General features: G+C 32.5%; 3 protein-coding genes across 10 annotated transcripts; all 3 read left to right on the forward strand.

Annotated features, from left to right (window-relative positions):
- The first annotated feature begins 1,385 nt into the window (after window positions 1–1,385).
- Window positions 1,386–5,766, forward strand: LOC11428482 (GABA transporter 1). The gene is made up of 7 exons (XM_003606236.4): window positions 1,386–1,585; window positions 3,517–3,747; window positions 3,967–4,064; window positions 4,201–4,387; window positions 4,510–4,640; window positions 4,893–5,126; window positions 5,347–5,766. The coding sequence occupies exons 1-7, from the start codon at window positions 1,459–1,461 to the stop codon at window positions 5,725–5,727; spliced, it is 1,389 nt and encodes a 462-aa protein (XP_003606284.1). The 5' UTR covers window positions 1,386–1,458; the 3' UTR covers window positions 5,728–5,766.
- Window positions 5,767–11,323: 5,557 nt separating this feature from the next.
- On the forward strand, window positions 11,324–19,585 carry LOC25492316 (putative disease resistance protein RGA1). Of its 8 annotated transcripts, none has more exons than XM_024782596.2 (16): window positions 11,324–14,639; window positions 14,738–14,800; window positions 15,409–15,471; window positions 15,557–15,623; window positions 15,934–16,035; window positions 16,925–17,055; window positions 17,162–17,297; window positions 17,396–17,537; window positions 17,627–17,907; window positions 17,990–18,056; window positions 18,296–18,371; window positions 18,463–18,550; window positions 18,640–18,756; window positions 18,901–18,967; window positions 19,148–19,230; window positions 19,320–19,585. In XM_024782596.2, exon 1 carries the CDS (start codon window positions 11,460–11,462, stop codon window positions 14,595–14,597), a length of 3,138 nt encoding a protein of 1,045 aa, XP_024638364.1. In that variant the 5' UTR covers window positions 11,324–11,459; the 3' UTR covers window positions 14,598–14,639; window positions 14,738–14,800; window positions 15,409–15,471; window positions 15,557–15,623; window positions 15,934–16,035; window positions 16,925–17,055; window positions 17,162–17,297; window positions 17,396–17,537; window positions 17,627–17,907; window positions 17,990–18,056; window positions 18,296–18,371; window positions 18,463–18,550; window positions 18,640–18,756; window positions 18,901–18,967; window positions 19,148–19,230; window positions 19,320–19,585. The 8 variants fall into 8 exon arrangements, with proteins under 8 accessions (XP_024638364.1, XP_024638366.1, XP_039689352.1 ...); XM_024782598.2 differs by having other exon boundaries at window positions 19,148–19,219; XM_039833418.1 differs by having other exon boundaries at window positions 18,901–19,230.
- LOC25492317 (GABA transporter 1) lies at window positions 15,315–22,257 on the forward strand. Its single transcript, XM_024780593.2, has 8 exons — window positions 15,315–15,336; window positions 15,557–15,623; window positions 15,677–15,758; window positions 17,990–18,102; window positions 18,463–18,550; window positions 19,148–19,219; window positions 19,320–19,325; window positions 21,664–22,257. The coding sequence occupies exons 1-8, from the start codon at window positions 15,315–15,317 to the stop codon at window positions 22,255–22,257; spliced, it is 1,044 nt and encodes a 347-aa protein (XP_024636361.1).
- The last annotated feature ends 1,599 nt before the right edge of the window (window positions 22,258–23,856 follow it).

Here is a 23,856-nt window from a genome sequence, read left to right on the forward strand (position 1 = left end):
TGCGCATTCAGATGACCTATGGGGTATTTTGAAACAATTTTCTTTTACAAGAACCGAATTGAATTTTTTTTATAGGAGGCAAACCAGGAAAAAAACTATATATTATAGGAGGGGTAAAATACTGTTAACCCATTTAAGACATGTTGAGGTGTGGTCGATGACGACATCGACGTTGTCTTCTGGAAAAATGGATTCTCAAGAAGTTTTCCAGATCTAAACTCTAAATGAGAGAGAAAGAGGTGTCGTCACTAAAAGAAAAGGATAATTTTCTATGTTTTGGTCATAACTCATAACCAATTTGAGTTGCATTGGGTTGTTTAGAAATTTTCGTTCTCTAACTTGCAGATGAGAGAGAGAGAAAGAGGTCTGGTTTACCAGGAAGGGGGTGGTTTTTTTTTTGTTAATTAATTAATTAAAATAATTCATGGACTGAATCAGAACCATTGTTATCTTACTTATCCACGTGTCTTGTTCTTAAGAATGGAAATTGAGATTGCCATTTTTTCCACAAATGTAGAGGATCTGCACCCATAAAATGGGTACTTTGTGTTTGTAGTTCCTCACAACGCAGCAAATATTGTTTCCTCTTACTTTCAGAAACTCTTCAAAATTTTCAACATTTTTCTGCGGTGTAAACTTTTTTCATCAACACCTTATTTTCTACTTATTTTATGAATCACTTTTTTCCAAGATGGCAAACATTGTTCAACCTATTTCTGCATTCACTGTTCGTAATCTTCTTGGTCCATTAGCATTAGGAATATGGTTAGTGTCAGATTTCAAGAGACCTGATGACACATTTTATGTTGAAATTGTGCTCTTGAATTCAGATGTTGGCATATCTATGCCACCATAATTTAAATGGAAATATTACTCAATCTCCATATCACTTTATCCTGAAGTTATTGGTGGTGGTTATGATTCTGATTTCTTGGTTGGTGAGTGTCAAAATTATGAAGAGTCAAAATTATATGATTTCTATGCTTTTTTTGAAGATGTCAAAACAAAGCTGAATGTCATATGTTTGGAAGATGACGGGTAATGGCACAAGTAAAAATTATAAGTCTAGTATTTAAAAAAATTCTTTCCTCAATCGAACAAACAAACAAACACTAATATCTTCTAAAATTTTCTGATAACAATTTTTTAAACAAAATTATTATTGACTAACCATACGTATTCATTGAAAATTTGGTTTTGTATAGTATCTATCCTACCGTGTAAGATGATCATTTTCCTAGAGGGGTCCATGAAAATAACCTTACCGATCCCATAGGTCAAATTAATCGACATATTAAATAGTATTTAAGAAAAGTGGTCCACGGCTCCACTATATATATATATATATATATAGACTATAGTATAGTATTTATACACATTCCATCCTCTAATATTGACAATAATCTGTTAGACCCCTCAAAAAATATTGTTTGTTAGAGGATAGACAATAGAGAAGGGATGGGTACCCTGCTTCCAAGCTCAACAGCAGAACATGAAAAATCAGAGAAACAAAATAGTTCTTTACAAATAGATGAACACCAAAGAGATGTTGATGCAGGTGCTCTCTTTGTCCTCAAATCAAAAGGTATTACTCCTAATTTACCCTTCTCAAGTTCTCTGTTTTGTCTTGTATGGAACATTATACTCATCTGTTTATTGTTCTTGTTCCATCTATCACCTTTGTTAATTCAAAAGCAACATAAAAATAACTAATGGTATTAGGGTTTAGGACGCGACTAAACTTCTAAAATATGATGTATCAATGTTTGCATCTCGGTTAAAAGAGATTTCTACATTTAGGTAAATGCTAGATATTGCGAAAACCTTGAATGTATTCAAATTTGATGTGAAGGCTCTATGCAAAGCTGTAATCAGGGAATGGAATGATCTATGTCGGTCCAAATGGAGTATATGAATAATTAAGTTTATAGCTATAGTTTTAGTAGCCGACTTTATGTGAATGTGGATCTTTTGATTTTTTATTGTTCTTCTACCTCTGACTTAGATGAACCGATACTACTTCTGACTCAGATGAACCGAAATAGTGATACAACTTTGTCTTTCTTGCTGCGCCTGCCTTGTTTGAATAATTGACCCACATATACGTAGGCAGCAAACAAATTTCACGATAAAAACTATATAATACTCCCTCCGTCCCTAATTATAAAGCCCTTTTGCCAAAATCACGGGAATTAAGATAGTGGATATTTGTATTAAAGTTGTTTGTAATGACTATTGTTTTTACAATTTTATCCTTTAAGAAAGAAAGTTAGTTTATGTTTTCAACATGTTATTTATTATTGATTGAAGAAAAAGATGTATAATAAATAGGGGCATGTATGTAAAGAAATAATTAATGTAGTTGGAAATAACAAGAGGGTCTTATAAAAAGGGACAAAAAAAATTATCAAAAGGATCTTATAATTAGGGACGGAGGAAGTACTATTTCCAACTATGAGATCCTTTTGAGATTTTTTTTGTCCTTTTTTATAAGACTTATTTACTATTTCCAACTACATTAATTATTTCATTACATATATATCCCTATTTATTATACATCTTTTTCTTCAATCAGCAATAAATAACATATGGAAAACATAAATCAACTCTCTCTCTTAAAAATAAAATTGTAATACAATTTTAAAACAAATATGCACTTTCTTAATTTCCATAATTTTAGCAAAAAGGTCTTATATATATAGACGTAATAATATATATTGAGTCAAAGTGTTGCAGCAAAAGGTCCCTCTGCACGTATCTTTTAGCCTAAAAAAATAAAATAATAATTACCGATTTCACATTAAAAGTAGTTTTTTTTTTATATTATAATGTCTGCACGTATCTTTTAGACTATAAAAATAAAATAATAATTACCGATTTCACATTAAAAGTGGGTTTTTTTTTTAATATTATAATGTAGTGAGTTTTATTATGTGTTACACTTAAGCCTTATATTTTTGAGATACTTTTACATCTATGTTCTCATGATTTTGTCCTTTATAAAAGACGTTTTTTCAAGTTAAAGAGTGAAAGTGGTATTTATAAACAACATTAAGCTTCAATTTTTTTTTTTATTTGGTACAAAGCTTCAATTTATTTATATGTAATGTATAACTTTTTTGTATTCTTGAACAATACATTTGTTTGAGTCGTGTGATGTGGAGACTCGAGCAAATTATGAAATGGAGAAAAATGAAAATGAGAACTTATCTCTATATTTAACAAATTTTCCTACCATAAGATAATCATTGCATTTAACTCATTTGAGTTGTTATGGTAGCATTGACTTCTAACTTTGAGGTGTGTTCCTCTTCAAGGTCTTATGTTTAATTTTTTTTTATGTTAATTTGGATGAGTTAATTTAACTTCTTAAAAAAATAAGATAGTCATTGTTATTGATGATGGACTTTTTTTTTTATACACAAATGTTATCGACTAATTATTTGGTTAGGGAGAGTGAATTTGTTAGCTTAACTCATTAAATTGAGTTCATGGTTTTATTTTTATTCGTTTTAGGTTCATGGGTGCACTGTGGTTACCACTTGACAACATCAATTGTGGCTCCACCTCTCCTAAGTCTTCCATATGCTTTCACATTACTTGGATGGACGGCTGGAATATTTTTCTTAGTGATTGGAGCTATGGTCACTTTCTATTCCTACAATTTATTATCTAGGGTTCTTGAACACCAAGCTCAATTGGGTAATCGTCAACTACGGTTTAGAGATATGGCTCGAGACATTTTAGGTATCTTACAACAACATATCATTTCTTATTTATCTTTATGATTTGGTTTAGTATTTTTTTTGGTACACTTGTTTGGAAAGTAGAGTATTCTGGATTTAAACCTGCGTCCTGACATATCAAATATTCTTCAATCTATTATCTGAATTGTAATTAAGGACAAAATTTACATGAATTATTGCTCCAATTAAATATAGCTAATTGTGAAACTAACATTGGCAGGTCCTAGATGGGGTCGTTATTTTGTGGGGCCAATTCAGTTTGCAGTATGCTATGGGGCTGTAGTGGCTTGTACTCTTTTAGGTGGTCAATGCATGAAGGTAATTTTGAACCCTTGTGATACACACACTCATATAGACTCACATTTTTTACATGCCCTAACCATATTGTTACCATTTTAATTTGATTATATTATATTCTTATATATATTTTTCCCATGTAATTAATCACCTGCAGGCAGTTTATTTGTTGTCAAACCCAAATGGGTCTATGAAGCTTTACGAGTTTGTGATCATATTTGGTTGCTTCATGTTGATTTTGGCTCAAATCCCATCTTTTCACTCATTGAGACACATTAATCTTGTGTCTTTGGTTCTATGCTTACTCTATAGTGCTTGTGCTGCTGCTGGTTCTATATATATTGGTATTTGCAAAAATAAATTACATACTCCTTTGTTACTCACCAATTTGAACTTTATGCTAACTTGGTGATGTATAAAATGAATTATTTTTATCTTAACTTCATCAATATTATTACTACTATAGGAAATTCATCAAAAGGACCAGAAAAGAATTATTCTTTAAAAGGTGATACAGAAGATCGGTTATTTGGAATCTTCAATGCTCTTAGCATCATTGCCACAACCTACGGAAATGGAATCATTCCTGAAATTCAGGTATGGATGATGAGTTTAAGTTCGAATATATATGCATTGGTTGAACTTTATTTACCTCCTGATTGAACTCTAAACTATCTCGATCACCTTGATCTTAGAAATGACTTGTTAAGATAAAAAAACGTTCTATTATTCAAAGGTTTAGATTTCACAATTCTCTCATGTGCATGGAGACAATTCTTTCCCATTCTTATTACTTTACAAATCCTTTCCTATTATTTTGTGCTTAGTTCTTACATGTTTTTTTTACAGGCAACGTTAGCACCACCGGTTAAAGGGAAGATGTTCAAGGGACTAAGTGTTTGTTACACTGTGGTTACCGTCACTTTCTTTAGTGTAGCCATATCTGGTTATTGGGCATTTGGCAATGAATCTGAAGGCCTTATCTTAAGCAACTTTGTGGACAATGGGAAGCCATTAGTGCCTAAGTGGTTTATTTATATGACCAACGTGTTTACTATAGTACAATTATCAGCAGTTGGTGTGGTAAGTAATATTTTTTTCAGTTCGAACTAGTCTGTACTCGATAAGAATTGTTTCAGTTCGAACTAGTATGCACTCGATAAGAATTATATAGTCGAGCCGAACTAGTCTGTACTCGATAAGAATTGTTTCAGTTCGAAATTTGATTGTAGTTTGATACGAATAACTTGACCTCGACTCATTTAAAAATCGCCAACAACTAACTATTGGATTTTTAATACAGGTGTACTTGCAACCTACAAATGAAGTGTTAGAGCAAACATTTGGGGACCCAAAAAGCCCTGAGTTCTCCAACCGCAATGTAATCCCCAGACTGATTTCCCGGTCAATAGCCATTACTATTTCAACCCTAATAGCAGCCATGCTTCCATTTTTTGGGGACATAAACTCACTCATTGGAGCTTTTGGTTTTATGCCACTTGACTTTGTTTTACCTGTAATTTTCTTTAATTTGACATTTAAGCCATCTAAGAGAAGCCTCATTTTCTGGTTGAATGTTACTATTGCTGTGGTTTTCTCTGCATTGGGAGCTATTGCAGCAATTGCAGCCGTTAGACAAATAATCCTTGATGCTAAAAATTATCAATTATTTGCTAATATATGATCATATATGCCATCCTAAGAAGTTTGTCCTATTCTATTCTATATATTTGTTTCATATATTTTTCACATTTTTTCCTAGATTAATATATGTTAATGATGTTGTTCTAATTTTTTAGTAGATTACTTGTGCAAAATTTTATTCTTTAACGACTTCAACTTCTAATTGTCTTGACTAAGCATGTGTTTGGTTTTGTTAGATTTAATCCAAGTTCAGTTTAGATATGATTAGTGTTTTAATCAAGGTTTGTTTGATTAAACACAAGATAATCAAGTTGGTTAGAAGTTTGCTACACTTAGCTAGTTTTTAGCAAAGTTTGTTAGGGCTTTTGAGATAACTTGTCACGCAAGCCATGTAACTAAGCTTGTATAAAACCATGTTTGTAAGTGTATTTCACAACTAATGAATTTACAACATTACAAACAATAAACCTTCTCTTTCTCTCTTCTTCTTATTTCTCTCTAATCCCTCAAAATTAGAAACCCTAACTTGCATTGCAAGAAATTGATTGCTGCACTAACAAATTGGTATCAGAGCCTCTGGTTCTAATCTAAGGGAGCAAGAAAACTTCAATCACACAATTATCAAGGTGCAGAAACGTAGAAACCATGATTGGTAGTAGCAATTTCAATACTCATCTTCCAAGTCTTGATGGAAGAAATTGGGAAAGATGGAGTGTTGTGATGAAGAATCTGTTTGAGGCACAAGATTTATTGGAGATTGTGCAAAACGGTTACATTGATATAGGTGCTAATGCAACTGAAGTGCATAGGAATGCACATAAAGAGTTAAAGAAGAAGGATTGCAAGGAATTGTTCCTCATTCAATAGAGTCTTGATGAAGGAAACTTTAAAAGAATTTCTAAATCCACAAGATCAAAGGAAGCTTCAAATATTCTGGAAAAATATCATGAAGGTGATGATAAGGTGGAGCAGATAAAGCTTCAGTCATTGAGAAGGAAGTTTAAATTGATGCAAATGGAGGATGAGAAGAAGATTGCTGATTACATCTCCAAACTAATCAATGTTGTAAATCAGATAAAAGCTTATGGAGAAGTAGTTACAGATCAACAAATTGTTGAGAAAATCATGAGAACACTATCTCCAAGATTTGATTTTATAGTGGTTGCAATTCATGAATCAAAGGATGTGAAAACTTTGAAGATTGAAGAATTGAAAAGTTCCTTGGAGGCTCATAAACTGATGGTTTATGAGAGAAGCAGTGAAAGATCAATTCATTATTTACCCCATGAATGATCACTTTTTACCCCAAGAAGGTAAAAAGAAAATAAGTAGATTTAGTTTTTTCGAATAAATGTTCAATTATTGTATGAATTCTATTAATATAAAATGAGATGTTGTTATATGTATTAATTTTGTTCATTTCTTTTTATTTATATTTGCTTTTATTTTCTGATTTTGTATTTAATGAATAAATTCAAATAAATTTTAATTTAGTTAAATTCTTTTTATTTATATTTGTTTTTATTTAATGAAAAAATTAGAATAAATATTTACTTTAAGTGAATAAGTAAATTAGAATAAAGTAAATAAATAATTTAGAATAAAGTAAATAAATAATTTAGAATAAAGTAAATAAATTAATTTTTATAAAGTAAATAAATTAGAATAAAGTGAACAAATAAATTAGAATAAAGTGAACAAATAAATAAATTAGAATAAAGTAAATAAAATAATTTGAATATAGTAAATAAATTAAAAAAAAGTGAGTTAAGTCACTCTACGTGACTTATCTAACGCTGCATGACTTAATTTGCGCAAATTTTTACACTTGCGTTAGTTAACTAACGCATGAGTATTTTAGGTATTTCAGTTGGGCGCAAGTGAATTTGGTTGGGTGAAGAACATAATTCTTATCTTTATCCTATATCAGACTTGTGTTTTTCCCAATACATCTCCTCCTGCCCAGCACTATTGGACTTGGTGCATGGATATATTATACTCCCTTCGTCCCTATATGTAAACTCCCTTTGCTTTTTTCACATTTCTTAAGAAAAGTTGGTAATGTAATTAATGTGTCTATTTTGTGGGTTAATATTACTAAATTATCATTTGTTTGTATGTGTATTAAATTTGACTTTTCATATTTCAAGATAAGTTAGTAGTATTAATTAGGATATGTTTAGGAAAAAAGTAATAAATACATTTAGTAATTTGAAAAGAGATTTATATTTAAAGACAAAAATAAAGTTAAATGGATGTTTAGATATAGGAACGGAAGAGTATATCATGATTCAATACTTGAGATGGATGTGCGTCAAATGAATGAATCAGAACCTTGCAGCTCATTAATTTCAGAGTAAGTCTTTAGTTAGATTAGGAAATTAAATACCAAGGGCATCACATCTTAAAATCAAATATCAATGAATGACGTCACACCAGAACTAGAATGAAGTTTTACATGGAATTAAATAAATACTCATTTCAGTCACATTTATAAGCAAAAAACAACTTTTTAAGTATATTAAATAACTAATGTATCTGATCTATAATTACGACTGGATACATTAGTTATTCAATAAATCTAAAAAGTTATTTTTTGCTTATAAATATGATCGGAGTGGGTAAGAGCTAAGGTAACACTCTCTCCGTCCCGTAATAAAGTGAGTCGTTGGAAAAAAAATAGGCTAAAATATGATTTTGGTCCCTGCAAATATGCCTCGTTTTGGTTTTAGTCTCTGTAAATTTTTTTTGGTGTTTTTGGTTCTTGCAAAATATTTTGTTTTTGAAAATAGTCCTTGCGGACCTTTTTCAAAATCAAAAGATTTTGCAGGGACTATTTCTCTAATAAATGAGTTTAATCATCATGTGTCACGTGTGCAAATCATCACAAAAGTGGAGTCAGAGACCAAAATTAAAATGAGGCATATTTGCATGGACTAAAACCAAAATGAGGCATATTGCAGGGACCAAAACGATATTTTTACCAAAAAAATATTGCCAAAAAAACTGACCCATCTTTTTTTCAATATAGAAATTATTTCAAAGAAAATATTAATGAAATGAAAATAAAATTGGGGAAGAGTATCGAAAACAATAAAAAAAAAGGTGAAAATTTGGGTAAAAAATAAATTTTAAAAAAATTAATAATTGTAGCATCAGAATATGTGGATGCTACTTAAAATTAAGAGTTTTTCTATTCACACCCTATATATTTCTGGTTACATCCGATTTTTTTAAAAAGTTTTTGATAATACCAAAATTATCCTTTTATATAAATTTTCTTAAAATCTTGATTTCATTCATTATCACTATAAAATTCCATCCTCTTTCACCCACCAAGGATCAAACAATCCTGATATTCAATTAATCTCTATGGAAGATTAAAGAGTGAATCAAAACATCTTTCATTCATACTCGATTGCATATAAATAAGTGAATTTTTTCTTCTTTTTCAATAACGCTGATTTCAGTTTTCTTCTTGTTGTTCAACTGCACTGTACGACAGTTTCAGTTTTACATTGTTGAGGTTAACTTAAATTCAGTTTAAGTAGGTTCATGTAAACTTAGTTTACATAGTCTACTTAAACTTAGTTTACATAACCTACTTAAAGTGAGTTTAAATATGTACACTTAAACTCAGTTTACATTACCTACTTAAACTAATTTTACATGTACATACTTAAACTGATATTACGTATAATCATTGAACAATGTTGAACTTTTAGATGTACACTTAAAATCAGTTTACATGACCTACTTAAATAGAGTTTACATGACCTACTTAAACTAAGTTTACATGATCTACTTAAACTGAGATTACGTAGAATCATTGAACAATGTTGAACTTTTAAATATAGACTTAAACTTGGTTTACATGACCTACTTAAATTGAGTTTAAGTATGTACACTTAAACTCAGTTTACATGACCTACTGAAACTAAGTTTACATGACCTACTTAAACTGAAGAGGGATTTTAGGGTGTAACCAAGAAAAAAGGAAGATGCATTTTGAAAATTAAATTTTAAAGAAGGATAATTTTATCATTTTAAGGTGCAATTAGGATTAAACAAAGTGTAATTAGAAAAACTCTAAAATTAAACAATATTTAGCATCAAAATTTGTGGATGCTAATCGATGATTAATTTTGAAAAACTAGCGTCAGTGAATATGCTCTATAGCATCTACCAAAACTAACACAAAGTGTCTTAAAAAAATTGAATTAAAAAAAGCACATTTGTGTTCGAAATTGTGGATGCTAAACTGACGCTATTAGCATTAGAAATGGTCTTATGCTAAAAAATTTGAAGCTAAATGACAGTTTACTTGTAGTGAAGTCATGGCAAAAAAAAAAAATATTGTCCCAAAAAAATTGATCCATCTTTTTTTTTTTTATATAATACTCCCTCCGTCTCTATATCTAAATTTCCTTTGCTTTTTTCACATTTCTTAAGAAAAGTTGTCAGTGTAATTAATTAATGTGTATATTTTTTATGCTAATATTACTGAATTGTCTTTTGTTTGTATTTGTATTAAATTTGACTATTCATATTTCAATACAAGTTAGTAGTATTAAGTAAGGGTATGTTTAGGAAAAAAAATAATAAATGCATCTAATAATTTGAAAATGAGTTCACATTTATGAAAAAAAATAAAATCAAATGGATGCTTAGATATAGGGACGAAAGGAGTATTAATTACTTTTTTTCAATTATAACTCTAATTTATACTCATTTCACCATTACAAATTCAATATATTATACTTTGTATGTATGATGAAGAGAAATGCATCAATACTTGATATAACACTCCAAATCATTTTTCTCTCTCTTTTATTTACTCACTTTTTCTTAATACATGTGAAATGATGAATATATAAAAAACAACACTTTTTACCCTTTTAAGATACCGAATAGATTCTTTATAAAAAAGAAATTGATTATAAATTTTTAATACAATGCTGCTACTCCCTCCGTTTCTTTTTAATTGTCACTTTTGCATAATTTTTTTGTTTCTAATTAACTATCACTTTCAAAGTTCAATACAACATTAAATCTTGTTTTGTCTTTATTACCCGTGATTATTTATTCTAGAAAGAGAAATATATGAAATGAGATATTAATAATGATGAAGGTTATTATAGGAATAAGACGAATTGTTGTATCAAAAGTAGTAAAAAGTACACCCTCCGGTCACTATTATAGACCATATACATCATTAAATGAATGAACCTAAAATGTAAATTTTTGCTTATATTAATGACCGGAGGGTTTACTTATTGTCTTGATTTGTGTAAAAAACTTAAAAGTAACAATTAAAAAGGAAGGATGGAAGTACTATATTACTCCACTATATGGAATCAATTAGTATAGTACACATGGTTAAAAAGGAATGGTGTATCTTCTAGGGACATTACCCATATGAACTTTTCCGAGATCATTATTCAGTCGACCACATGGTTAAAGTAGTTCAAGTGTGAAAACAAAGACAAATAAAATCAATAAGGGACCACGATAATAAATTCGTGATTGAAAATGTGTGTCCTACAAACACCCAATCGATAATAATGGAACGTGGCAAGCAAGTTGCATAAATTTGTGGTTGAAAATACGCTACGTGAATGTTTGCTCACAATTTGTGAAAATACTTGCATTCTTGCTAGTAACGTTGCATTTCATTCTCAAAGGTCTCCTGCTTAGTTCAACACTCATTCTATCCGGACAAATTTCTCATCTTCTTATCTTTGCAACTCTTTAATTTGTTTTCACAAAAAAATGGCCGACGCTTTGCTTGGAGTTGTGTCTGAAAATTTGACGTCTCTCCTTCAAAATGAATTTGCAACCATTTCTGGAATCAGGTCAAAGGCTCGAAAGCTATCAGACAACTTAGTTCACATCAAGGCTGTTCTTGAAGATGCTGAGAAGAAACAATTCAAAGAACTCTCTATTAAGCAATGGTTACAAGACCTCAAAGATGCTGTTTATGTGCTCGGTGATATCCTTGATGAGTACTCGATCGAGTCTGGTCGACTGAGAGGATTTAACTCTTTCAAACCAATGAACATCGCGTTTCGCCATGAGATCGGTAGCAGGTTTAAAGAGATTACAAGGAGGTTAGATGATATTGCTGAAAGTAAGAACAAGTTTTCTCTACAGATGGGTGGAACTCTTAGGGAAATCCCAGATCAAGTAGCTGAAGGGCGCCAAACCAGCTCCACCCCTCTTGAATCAAAAGCATTGGGAAGAGACGATGATAAAAAAAAGATTGTCGAGTTTCTTCTCACCCATGCGAAGGACTCTGACTTCATTTCTGTCTATCCCATTGTTGGTTTAGGTGGTATTGGAAAAACAACTCTTGTTCAATTAGTCTACAATGATGATCGCGTGAGTGGCAATTTTGATAAAAGAATTTGGGTTTGTGTTTCTGAGACTTTCTCCTTCGAGAGGATTTTGCGTTCTATTATAGAATCTATCACATTAGAGAAGTGTCCTGACTTTGACTTAGACGTATTGGAAAGAAAGGTGCAAGGATTGTTGCAAGGGAAAATATATTTGTTGATTTTAGATGATGTGTGGAATCAAAATGATCAATTGGAATCTGGGTTAACACCCGATATATGGACTCGTTTGAAATCTGTTTTGTCATGTGGATCAAAAGGTAGTTCCATTTTAGTGTCAACTCGTGATAAGGATGTTGCAACAATCATGGGAACATGCCAAGCTCACTCTTTGTCTGGTCTCTCTTACAGTGATTGTTGGTTGTTGTTCAAACAACATGCATTTAGACATTACAGAGAAGAGCATACAAAGCTTGTGGAAATAGGAAAGGAGATAGTAAAGAAATGTAATGGATTGCCTCTTGCAGCAAAAGCATTGGGAGGTTTAATGGTCTCAATGAATGAAGAAAAGGAATGGCGTGATATTAAAGACAATGACCTTTGGGCTTTACCACAAGAAAAATCTATTTTGCCTGCTTTGAGGCTGAGTTACTTTTATTTAACACCAACTCTAAAGCAATGTTTCTCTTTTTGTGCTATATTTCCTAAGGATAGAGAAATCTTGAAAGAAGAATTGATTCAGCTTTGGATGGCTAATGGATTAATTTCATCTATGGGTAATTTGGACGTTGAAGATGTTGGAAACATGGTTTGGAAGGAATTGTACCAAAAATCATTCTTTCAAGAAATCAAAATAGATGAATATTCTAGAGATATTTATTTCAAGATGCATGATCTTGTTTATGATCTCCTTCATTCAGTAGTGGGGAAAGAATGTATGTATTTGGAGGATAAAAACGTTACTAATTTGTCACGAAGCACACACCACATTGGTTTTGACTACACAGACTTGTTATCCATCAACAAGGGTGCCTTCAAAGAAGTTGAATCCTTGCGAACATTGTTTCAGTTGAGTGATTATCATCATTATTCCAAAATAGATCATGATTACATCCCAACAAACCTTTCTCTTCGGGTTTTGCGCACATCCTTTACCCATGTGCGATCACTAGAGAGTTTAATTCATTTAAGGTATTTGGAGCTTCGTAATCTTGTCATAAAAGAGTTGCCTGACTCAATTTACAACTTGCAAAAATTGGAAACCTTGAAAATAATACGCTGTGATAATCTGAGTTGTCTTCCGAAACACTTGGCCTGCCTACAAAATCTTAGACATATAGTCATTGAAGATTGTTGGTCTTTGTCTCGAATGTTTCCTAGCATTGGAAAATTATCTTGTCTAAGAACATTAAGTGTGTACATTGTTAGTTTAAAGAAAGGGAATAGCTTGACAGAGTTACGTGATCTAAAACTTGGTGGAAAACTGAGTATCAAAGGCTTAAAAGATGTTGGCAGTATATCTGAAGCTCAAGAAGCCAATTTGATGGGTAAAAAAGACCTTCATGAATTATGCTTGTCTTGGGAAAGCAATGATAAATTTACCAAGCCACCAACTGTAAGTGCTGAGAAAGTACTCGAAGTGCTTCAACCTCAGTCAAATCTCAAGTGCTTGGAAATAAATTGCTATGATGGATTGTGGTTACCAAGTTGGATAATTATTCTTAGTAATTTAGTTTCTTTTGAACTTGAGAATTGCAACGAAATTGTGCAGCTTCCGTTAATTGGTAAACTACCATCTCTAAAAAAACTGACAATATCTGGTATGTATAATCTGAAATACTTGGATGATGATGAATCTCGGGATGGTAGGGAGGTGAGGGTTTTCCCATCTCTGGAGGTACTCGACTTATTTTGTCTACAAAACATAGAGGGGTTATTGAAAGTGGAAAGAGGGGAGATGTTTCCTTGTCTTTCTAAGTTGAAAATCTCCAAATGCCCTAAACTTGGAATGCCATGTCTTCCATCTCTTAAATCCCTCGATGTCGATCCATGTAACAATGAGTTACTGAGATCAATCTCTACTTTCCGTGGTCTTACTCAGCTTTCCCTACTTGACAGTGAAGAAATAATAACATCCTTCCCAGATGGGATGTTCAAAAACCTTACTTCTCTTCAATCTTTGGTTTTAAATTATTTCACAAATCTAAAGGAGTTACCAAATGAACCCTTTAACCCAGCTTTGAAACATCTGGATATCTCTCGTTGTCGTGAGTTGGAGTCCTTACCAGAGCAAATTTGGGAAGGTCTTCAATCCCTTCGAACTCTAGGAATTAGTTATTGTAAAGGATTGCAATGCTTGCCGGAGGGTATTCAACACCTCACTTTCCTTAGGACTCTAAAGATTTGGGGTTGTGAAGGATTGCAATGCTTGCCAGAAGGCATTCAACACCTCACTTCTCTTGAGCTTCTGACTATCGGTTATTGCCCCACATTAAAGTTACGATGCAAAGAGGGAACAGGGGAGGATTGGGACAAGATAGCTCATATTCCAAAAAGAGATATTCGTGAGTTTTGAATGGGATTAAGACGCAAAGACGTTTACCCTTCAATTATAGTGGTAGGATCTCTATTTCCTATTCTTATGTTTGGATTTCAACTACTCAAAATTTTTTATTTTTATTCTCAATGTTGACTTCTTTGGAACCCGTTCTGTAGAAAGAGATCCAGAGTACATGAAATATATTTTACTGTTCAACCAGGATAAATGTTCTAATTCAGGTAATTTTCTTCATCATGGTTTTTTTATTTTCTCCATTTTTGTTCTTTAAGTTTCTATTGGTCATTTTTATTTATTTGTTTATTTGAATGATATATTGTTTGGCTTCTTCTTGCTTAATTTTGATAATAATTTAAAAATTTAAAGTTTCTGAAAGTAACTATATATATGGGTTGGTGTCATATCAGTATAAACATCAGGCATGTCATCAATATGAAGTATTAGTGCTACGTTAATTTGAATGATTTACAAAAAGTGAAATGGAATTTTGAATATTGGTGAATGATTGTTGGGTGTAGAACAAAGATCATGGCCCTGGATGCAATTACTTTGGGCACTCAATGGGTTATCATTTTGTGTGTGTGTTTTCTGTCTTTTTTATTCAGTTTTCGATTTAGTTAAAATTCAGATGGTTTGTCCTAAGATTGGGTTAGGTTAAGTTTATTTGTTTGTGTTTATTTTTAATTATGTTTGCCTATTGAAACAAGATCTATGATACCTTGTAAAATAGCAGCAATGGGAAATGATACAATTCAATGTATGTTTTCCAAAGGTTTATATTCCGAACTTAGACTTTTGGTGATGTTGGTGTTGCTTTTATCTTCAATAGGAATCAAGAAGAAAATATATTTGGTGTTTCTGCTGCTGGCTTGTCACATTTCCGAATAAACTTGTAGGCTCCTTAATCTCCCTCCATCTTTCTTTCGATTGTGTTTCTTACAGTGCAACAATACCAATCTCTTGTACCCTTTTTGCAGGCTATGCCACTCCTGTTTTTTCACTATGGTCTCCTAGTTATGTTAGTTTCTCTTTGGTCTTTCGTAGGTAAGTTTTGATCATTTTATTTAATTTATTTTTCTTATTTGTTATCTGTTCAGTATATACCCCTCTTTGTTTGCAAAATTGAAATTTATAATTGCATGTTTCGCGAAAATGCTTGCAGCCATTAAGGCTCTTCAGGTTCATGGCTTCATTTCGATGATTGACTGCAATTTTTAGTCAGAACAATTTTGTTAAAGCTTCTTGTAACTGAATACACATGTAACTGAACCACATGTTTGGATTTCAAGTGCTCAATTAACTGAATTTTCATTCAAAACATTGTTATATATGCTCCATATGGAGTGATTTTCAGGCTTTGGTTGTATTGGTCTGAACACATTTCGAAGAATGAGCACAGGAGTACACAAGATATTTTATTGATCAACTTTGGGGTAGTTTACAAATAATTGTACAGGTAATGTAGTATGTTGTTAACAATATATAAGCCTTTTCTTTTTTCGAAAGAAAAATATTTCTTTGAGTTTTTATTATAGAATTTTACTATAAAATTTGCTGACTACTAAGGAATATTCTGAGTAGCAAGTTGTTGATGCATCCATCGAACTCTTTAACCACAACTCAAGGCCTATGAAGAATAAACTTTTTCTTAGGTGCATATTTTAGCTATGATATTTCTTAAAAATGTTTTGTAGACAAACCTATGTTGCATTTTCTAGTTCGTTGTAGTAACTTTTGATTTGGATTGTTAAATGATTAGATTGAAACTTGAATTTTTGACAGTTAGATGGTTTTCAATATTTTGTGCATTTAAAAATGATTGATAGAATTAAAAACTAAAGAAATAGATGTTTAATTGATTTTTCATTTGAGACTTGAGAGTTTCATATCTTAATTATGTGTATGTACAAACGTTGCAGATGCAATACAAGAATGAAATTAGATGTCCACAATACACATACAGTAATAAAATTGTTTAATGAGAATATTATTGTTATTCTCATTTTTATAATTAGGATATTATAGTTATTATCATTTTTATTTAGAAGATATAAAAAATTATAATTAAATAATTGACTAATGACAACAACCACCGCCTCTATGAATTGTATCTTCTAAAGACACTTTGTAGTAACTCATCTGCAGAAAGTAATCTCAAAACAATAATGTGGCATACAAAAATAAGACAAAGTTGACAAATAACAAATAAAGTATAATTCGTTGGTACTTATTTTAGGTGATCCTTTAGGACAAATTTAGTTGAGAATTTATATTTCTATGGCTTTGAGTCAGAATTTTGTGAAGAATTTCGTTATACTAAAATCGTCATGGTATGTTATTTGCAGATTTTTAAAGAATATTGACAGTTGTCAATGTATGCACTAAACTCTTTGACCAACCTGTGAAGGATTAAACATTTTCTTGGTTGCATATTTGATTTCTAAGTATTTCTCAAGACATTTATCTTGAAGAAGATGTATGCTAGTTTTATCTCTTCCCTGCATCTTCTTATCACCATATTACTTTCGAATTTAAATTTCTTTTTTTTTTGAACAATCTCGAATTTAAATTTCTATATGCAGGAATCACTTGCTTTCTCAGTTTTTGTGTGGAATGTCTACGGGTAAAATTATTGTGAGAATTGGGCCATATCTTTAGAATTGACGCTTTGCTTGTTAATGCAACAAATCAAAAATCTTGGTTCAAGCTATTAGCCAGGTGTGTATACAGCTCTTCATTAGGAAGGTGTCATTGTATTTCATGATGCTAGTTTGACTTGGACATTCATGTTATTTCATTATGTTTGTATCCGATAGACATGTTGTGGAACATATGGAGAAGATCTGTAATGAATGTTTTTATGATTGCTGAAGTTCCCCATGAGTTGGTTGAGCTTCTACAAAATACAACATAATTATGATTTTATTTGAAACTTCAACCTGCTATGTTTGGTAAAAGGTAACCTTGTCCATTCTTCAGTTCCTATAATATTTTAACATATATTGTTTGATTTCTTTTTAAATTTATACATTCATGAAAATATGAAGGTGATGGTCTTTCATGTAAGACATGTTTATGGAAGAGTTGGCAGTTCAAGTTTAATCAGAGGAAACACCAATAGTCAGAATTGGCGATGTGTTGTCAAGCATATTTTAAGAGTGAAGTTTGAGATGTAGAAGAGTGAGATGCTTGTCGGAGGGTATTTGACACCTCATTTCTCTCGAGGTTCTGAATATTCATTGTCCAACAATAAAGGAGCAATGCAAGGAGGAAACAGGAGAGGATTGTAACAAGATATCTCATATTCTGGAATTACGCATCAGTTGATGTTGGTGTTTCTGCCTCCATCTTTATTTCTTTTGACTGTGTTTCATACAGTGTATAACAATCTCTTGGTACTCTCTTTGCAGGATATGCCTCTCATGTCTCTTGACTATGGTTTCCTTGTTATGCGAGTTTCTCTTTTGTCTTTAATAGGTAAATTTGGATTATTTGATTTTCTTACTTATGAGTGCAGTAACATGTTCTGAATATCCCTATTTTATTTGTGGTATTGAAATCTATAACTGCATGTTTAGTCATTATGAATTATCATCAAAGGTTCTTCAATTTGATGACTGACTGTAATTTCTAGTCGGAACAATTTTTTGAAGCTTCTTTATTTTTTGTACATCATTATAACCATACTATTGTCTTAGTTTAATTTCTATGTGCAGGAACCACTTGTTACATAGTTGTTAAAACATCTTTTGACTGAGGGAATCCAAGATCTACATGTGTGTAATACTCCGGGTAAAATTATCATCGACATCAATAACAATCTAGAGCATTTTGTCACAACCAATGCATATTATGATTCTCGTTTGTTGGTAAATATTGTTAGAAATGAGGCCCTGCGTTCATCATTGTTGCTTACCAAAGGGAGCAATGTGATGCTTAGCATGTTACAACCAAAGACAGAAAATCTGCAGGTGTGTATACAGCTCTTTATTAGGAAGGTGACATTGTATTTCATGATTCTAGTCGAGTCACTCATGTTATTTCATTATGTTTGTATCAGATATGCTGCTGAATCCCAACCATGTTTGTGTCGGACAATATTAATTGATCAAGTTGTGTCCACTGCTTTTCCTGAAAGCAAGAGGATGCTTCAGCTGAACCACAGAAACTATAAGAGGTGATGATTTTGGATGATATGAATGAGAAATCAACCATTTTATTTGATAACAAAGTGAATTTTGCATCTTTTAACTCCATATATTTTAGTATATTAGCATTAGTCATATCACTTACAGAGAGCATCTCCTGTGTAACCGAACAGGTGCCATTTATTTCTCTTTGAACTATGGCTATTGTTGAATGCGAGGAATTGAGATCCTTGCCAGAAGGTATTTGACACCTCATTTCACTTGAGTTTATGAATATCCATGGTTGCCTAAAATTAAAGGAGTGTAAGGAGAGAACAGGCGAGGAATGTGACAAGATACCACATATACCAAAAATTGTTTATTGGAATGAAGAAGACATCTTTGAATTGATTTATGTGAAACATGTGATTTTTGTCTCAGACGAAATCAATTAAAGATGTCAACCTGATGGGTCAGATTATCGTTATCGCGTCTACACTTCCGTTGATGCTGGTATTGATATGGTATAGAACTTCAATTATAGTATTAAGATGTTCAACTCCATATACTACTAGATTTGAATTTTATTTCATGTGTTCATGAAAATATGCAGGTTATGGTTCTTCATTTATGAAATAGTCCCTTCATGTATGAAATATTTATGGAAAGTTGGAGTTACAAGTTCGATCAGGGGAAACACCAATAGCCAGAATTGGTGATGTTGTTGAGCATATTTTAGGAGTGAAGGTTGCTGCTGAAGATTTCAATTTCCTTTAACTGATATCTCTTTACTGGTTATCGTTGGTTTCCATAACAAAAGTGATTCTTTATTTTTCAATATCAACTAGTACTAATGTTGCAGACATAAGTGATTCTTTATATTAATCGCTTTCCCATTCCTCTAGTTTATTTTTTTTTGTTACTGAGGACAAATGCTTTTTTGAATTCATTCTTGATCAAATTATTGCCTTATGGTAGCTAAAATCAGTGACTACGAGATTTTTTTGTCATTTATAAAATTCACTTGTCAACAGAAATGTAACCAGGCAAAAGAATTCAATAAACATGGCACAAGTTATCAATGATGTGAATAACTTGGGGTAGAAAAACTTAGTAAATAGAAGGGGGTAGAGAAATATATACCGTTGGATGTAACCATTCACTAAGAAACACAACAAACCACAAATGAATAGTCCGGTGCAACAGTTGCACGGAAAAAAGCAACTGATGATGTCTCAACCAACTTGAGTTCATCATCATCACACATGAATGATCCTTAAGAAAGGAATTCATCTCGAGGTTTTATAATATTGATTACCTTCACAAATTAGTTTTTACCAAAAATATTATGAGTTACTAAAGTTCTATCACCCTTAACCTTTGGTTGAGGTATAGAAATAACATCCTTCCAAAAGGGGATGTTCATAAACCTTACTTGTCTTCAAACTCTCAATTTAAGTGGTTTCACAGAATTGAAAGAGTTCCCAATCAAACCCTTCAGCCTAGCTTTGGAGCATCTAAAGATCTTTTCGCTGCGATAAATTTGAGTGTTTACCAGAGAAAATTTGGGAAGGTCTGAAATCCCTTAGAACTATGATGATTCGTAGTTGTAAAGGATTGAGATGCTTGCCTGAAGGTATTCGATTCCTCACTTCACTTGAGGTTTTGAGTATTTATGAATGCCCAACATTAAAGGAACGGTGCAAGACGGGAACAGGCGAGGATTGGACAAGATAGCGCATATTCCAAAATTATATATTTGAAGAGCATTGATACGACTTGTTCCCTCTGTTCGTTACTCCTTACAGTTTTTCACATTTCCACCTAAACTGGTAGGCTCTCTGATCCCTTTCCACCCCTCTTTTGATTGTGTTTCTTACAGTGAAATAACAATCTCTTGTACTATGTTTGCAGAATATACCACTCGTGTCTCTTCACTGTGGTCTCGTTGCAAGATGCTCTTTTTTCTTGGGTGCACATTTTAGCTCAAGGTATTTCTTAATTTAGTCCTCTAGAAGAACATATATTGCTTTCTCTGGTACTTTTTTTTTTTTTTTTTACATTTTTGTTTTTGATTTCGTATTGTTTATAGGTCAATCCAAGAATTTTTTTTCTAGTTGTATGGCAATTGTAGATGATGAAGGCTCTGAACCTTTATATGAAGAATGTTGGAAGAGGTATGCTAGTTTTATCTCTTTCATGAATCTACTTATCACGATATTATTTTCTCATTTTAATTTCTATGTGCTATGGTATGACTTGATTACTCAGTTCTGGGACCATCTTTTGAGTGAGGGAAACCAAGATGTACATGTGTGTAATGTCTATGGGTAAAATCATCATTGACAGAAATAACAATCTTGAGCATTTTTCTCACAACCAACACGTATTGCGATTCTCGTGTTGTCTGTAAATATTATGAGAACTGGGGTGCTACATTTTCAATTGTTTATTACCATAGAGATCAATGTGATGCTGATCTTGTTAATGTTACCAATCAAAATTCTCGGTCCAAGCTATTAGCCAGGTGTGTATACAACTCTAATTAGGAAGGTGTCATTGTTTTTCACAATGCTACTTTGACTAGGAGGACACTCATGTTTTTTCATTATGTTTGTGTCCGATAGAAATGTTGTGGAACATATGGATGCTGCTGTCAGATATGTTACCTAAATCCCGACTATGAGTATGGAAGTAGTTGATTGACAAAGTTGTGTCCACTGCTTTACCTAAATTCAGGTATGGATGAGTTTAAGTTCGAATATATATGCATTTGTTGAACCAATCGAGTATTATTATTTAAGTTCGAATACTAACTGGAACATGTATTGGTTGAACTTTATTTACCTCCTGATTGAACTATAAACTATGTGCATGGAGAGAATCCTTTCCCACTGTTATTACTTTACAAATCCTTTTCCATTATTTTGTGCTAGTTCTTACATGTTTTCTTATAGGCCACATTAGCACCACCAGTTAAAGGGAAGATGTTCAAGGAACTAAGTGTTTGTTACACTGTTGTTGCCGTCACTTTCTTTAGCGTAGCCATATCTGGTTATTGGGCATATGGCAACGAATCTGAAGGCCTTATCTTAAGCAACTTTGTGGACAATGGGAAGCCATTAGTGCCCAAGTGGTTTATTTATATGACCAAGTGGTTTTTAATACAGGTGTACTTGCAACCTACAAATGAAGTGTTAGAGCAAACATTTGGGGACCCAAAAAGCCCTGAGTTCTCCAACCGCAATGTAATCCCCAGACCGATTTCCCGGTCAATAGCCATTACTATTTCAACCCTAATAGCAGCCATGCTTCCATTTTTTGGGGACATAAACTCACTCATTGGAGCTTTTGGTTTTATGCCACTTGACTTTGTTTTACCTGTAATTTTCTTTAATTTGACATTTAAGCCATCTAAGAGAAGCCTCATTTTCTGGTTGAATGTTACTATTGCTGTGGTTTTCTCTGCATTGGGAGCTATTGCAGCAATTGCAGCAGTTAGACAAATAATCCTTGATGCTAAAAATTATCAACTATTTGCTAATGTATGATCACATCATATGACATCCTTGATGTGGTTTTCCTCCCTAGCCGGACCACTTCCCGCCATCATCAACCTCAGGCGTTACATGTCCACTAGTTTTTGCTTGGTTCGTCCTCGAACCACATCGTACTGGGAGAGGTCTGCTCAAATACAACTTGTAACATCCCAAACTGCTTTCAGGATAACCAACATGGATCTTTTCAGAGTGTTTTGTCCTCACTTGCACGTTTTTCGGGAAACTTCCTATAGTAGGGCACCCATCTAAAAATTGCTCCAAGTCAAGCACGCTTAACCGTGTAGTTCTTATGAAATGGGATACCAAAAAGATGCATCTTGTTGATATAGATAGTACCAAACAATTCTTATAAGCCTTCTGTTGTACCCTGATTTTGGACCTAAAAATACTTGTTCAAATTTATTTTCTACCACTAACATTTGTTAATTCGCTGTTATTTTACTCCGAACATTTACTCTCTTTTCATCTGCATATCTTACTGTCTCCATCTCGGAGTATTTTCAATCATAATTTTGTCTTTGATTTTCTCGCATAAAACTATCCAAAGTGTCTGTCTGGCATTTTTATTTCAAAGCATCTGCAAAAATCATACAAAAGGGTATTTTGGTCATTTCCTGCAGTGGAACCCATTTTAGTCCCTGTAATTGTCTCTGAGTCTTTTCAACTTGTTTTGCAAATCATTGTTAAATCTCTTTTTAAAATCATCTCAAAATTACATTTGAGTCAGTTTGGGTCCCTAGGGGCATTTTGGTCTTTTCCTATCAAAATTTCGACAGGGAGGTATTTTAAAATACCTCATGTCGGTAATTGGTTCGTTTTAGTCCTTTTGTTGATTTTATTTTTTGTTTCACTTTACGTTTTTTTCAAATTACCAATTTTTATCCAATTTTATTTTAACTTGCATTTTAGTCCAATACTTTTTAAAATTGCATTTTTAGTCCTTTTTCTTATTTTGCATATTAGTCCTCATATTAACTTTTTTGCAGATTAGTCCATAAGTCCAAAACGGTCCAGATGTCATTTTTTCATTGGTTCTCAGATACACATGGCAGGCTATAAATAGTAAATGTGTCAGATCCATCACAATCAGTCAGAAAAATCACAATCAATCACAATCACTCCCAAAACAGAATCTTTTTCTCTCTCTCATCCATAACAGAATCAAAACAGAAAAAAGCTGAGAAAAAGAGGAAGAACACCAAGAACACTTCATCACCAAAATCAACAGATCCAAACCGGATCTGCTCCAAAACAGCCCCAACCACCACAAAATCAACAAATCCGAACCGGATTCACTCAAAAACCACCGCGAAACATCACATCAACACAAAAACGTACCGGATTTTCGAGCAAAAACAACACCGACGGGACACATAGCGCGCGCGCGAGGAGAAGAGGAGGACTCGAAGTTTTCCGAAGATTTTTCTCCGTTCTACGACAGAGGTAACGCATTTCTCTCCTCTTTTTCTCCGTTTTCGCGCGCATATGTGTAGTGTAGAGAAAGTGTGAAAAAGTTTGTTACGGATATGTATTTATAGATCTAGGCTTGTACGTTCGGATTTTGAAAATTTTGAGGCCGGATTCGGACAC

Source organism: Medicago truncatula, chromosome 4 (assembly GCF_003473485.1).
Source record: "Medicago truncatula cultivar Jemalong A17 chromosome 4, MtrunA17r5.0-ANR, whole genome shotgun sequence".
NCBI lineage: Eukaryota > Viridiplantae > Streptophyta > Magnoliopsida > Fabales > Fabaceae > Medicago > Medicago truncatula.

Excerpts from the sequence above, each read along its gene's own strand:
- LOC25492317 (XM_024780593.2), top strand. The coding sequence starts at position 15,315 with ATGGGAAATGATACAATTCAAT. Across the intron at positions 15,759-17,989 it reads CAGCCATTAAGGCTCTTCAG|GATATGCCTCTCATGTCTCT; the intron begins GTTCATGGCTTC and ends CTCTCTTTGCAG. Across the intron at positions 18,551-19,147 it reads CAAAGACAGAAAATCTGCAG|ACGAAATCAATTAAAGATGT; the intron begins GTGTGTATACAG and ends TTTTTGTCTCAG.
- LOC11428482 (XM_003606236.4), top strand. The coding sequence starts at position 1,459 with ATGGGTACCCTGCTTCCAAGCTCAACAGCAGAACATGAAAAATCAGAG. Across the intron at positions 4,641-4,892 it reads GAATCATTCCTGAAATTCAG|GCAACGTTAGCACCACCGGT; the intron begins GTATGGATGATG and ends TTTTTTTTACAG. Across the intron at positions 5,127-5,346 it reads AATTATCAGCAGTTGGTGTG|GTGTACTTGCAACCTACAAA; the intron begins GTAAGTAATATT and ends TTTTTAATACAG.
- LOC25492316 (XM_039833418.1), top strand. The coding sequence starts at position 11,460 with ATGGCCGACGCTTTGCTTGGAGTTGTGTCTGAAAATTTGACGTCTCTC.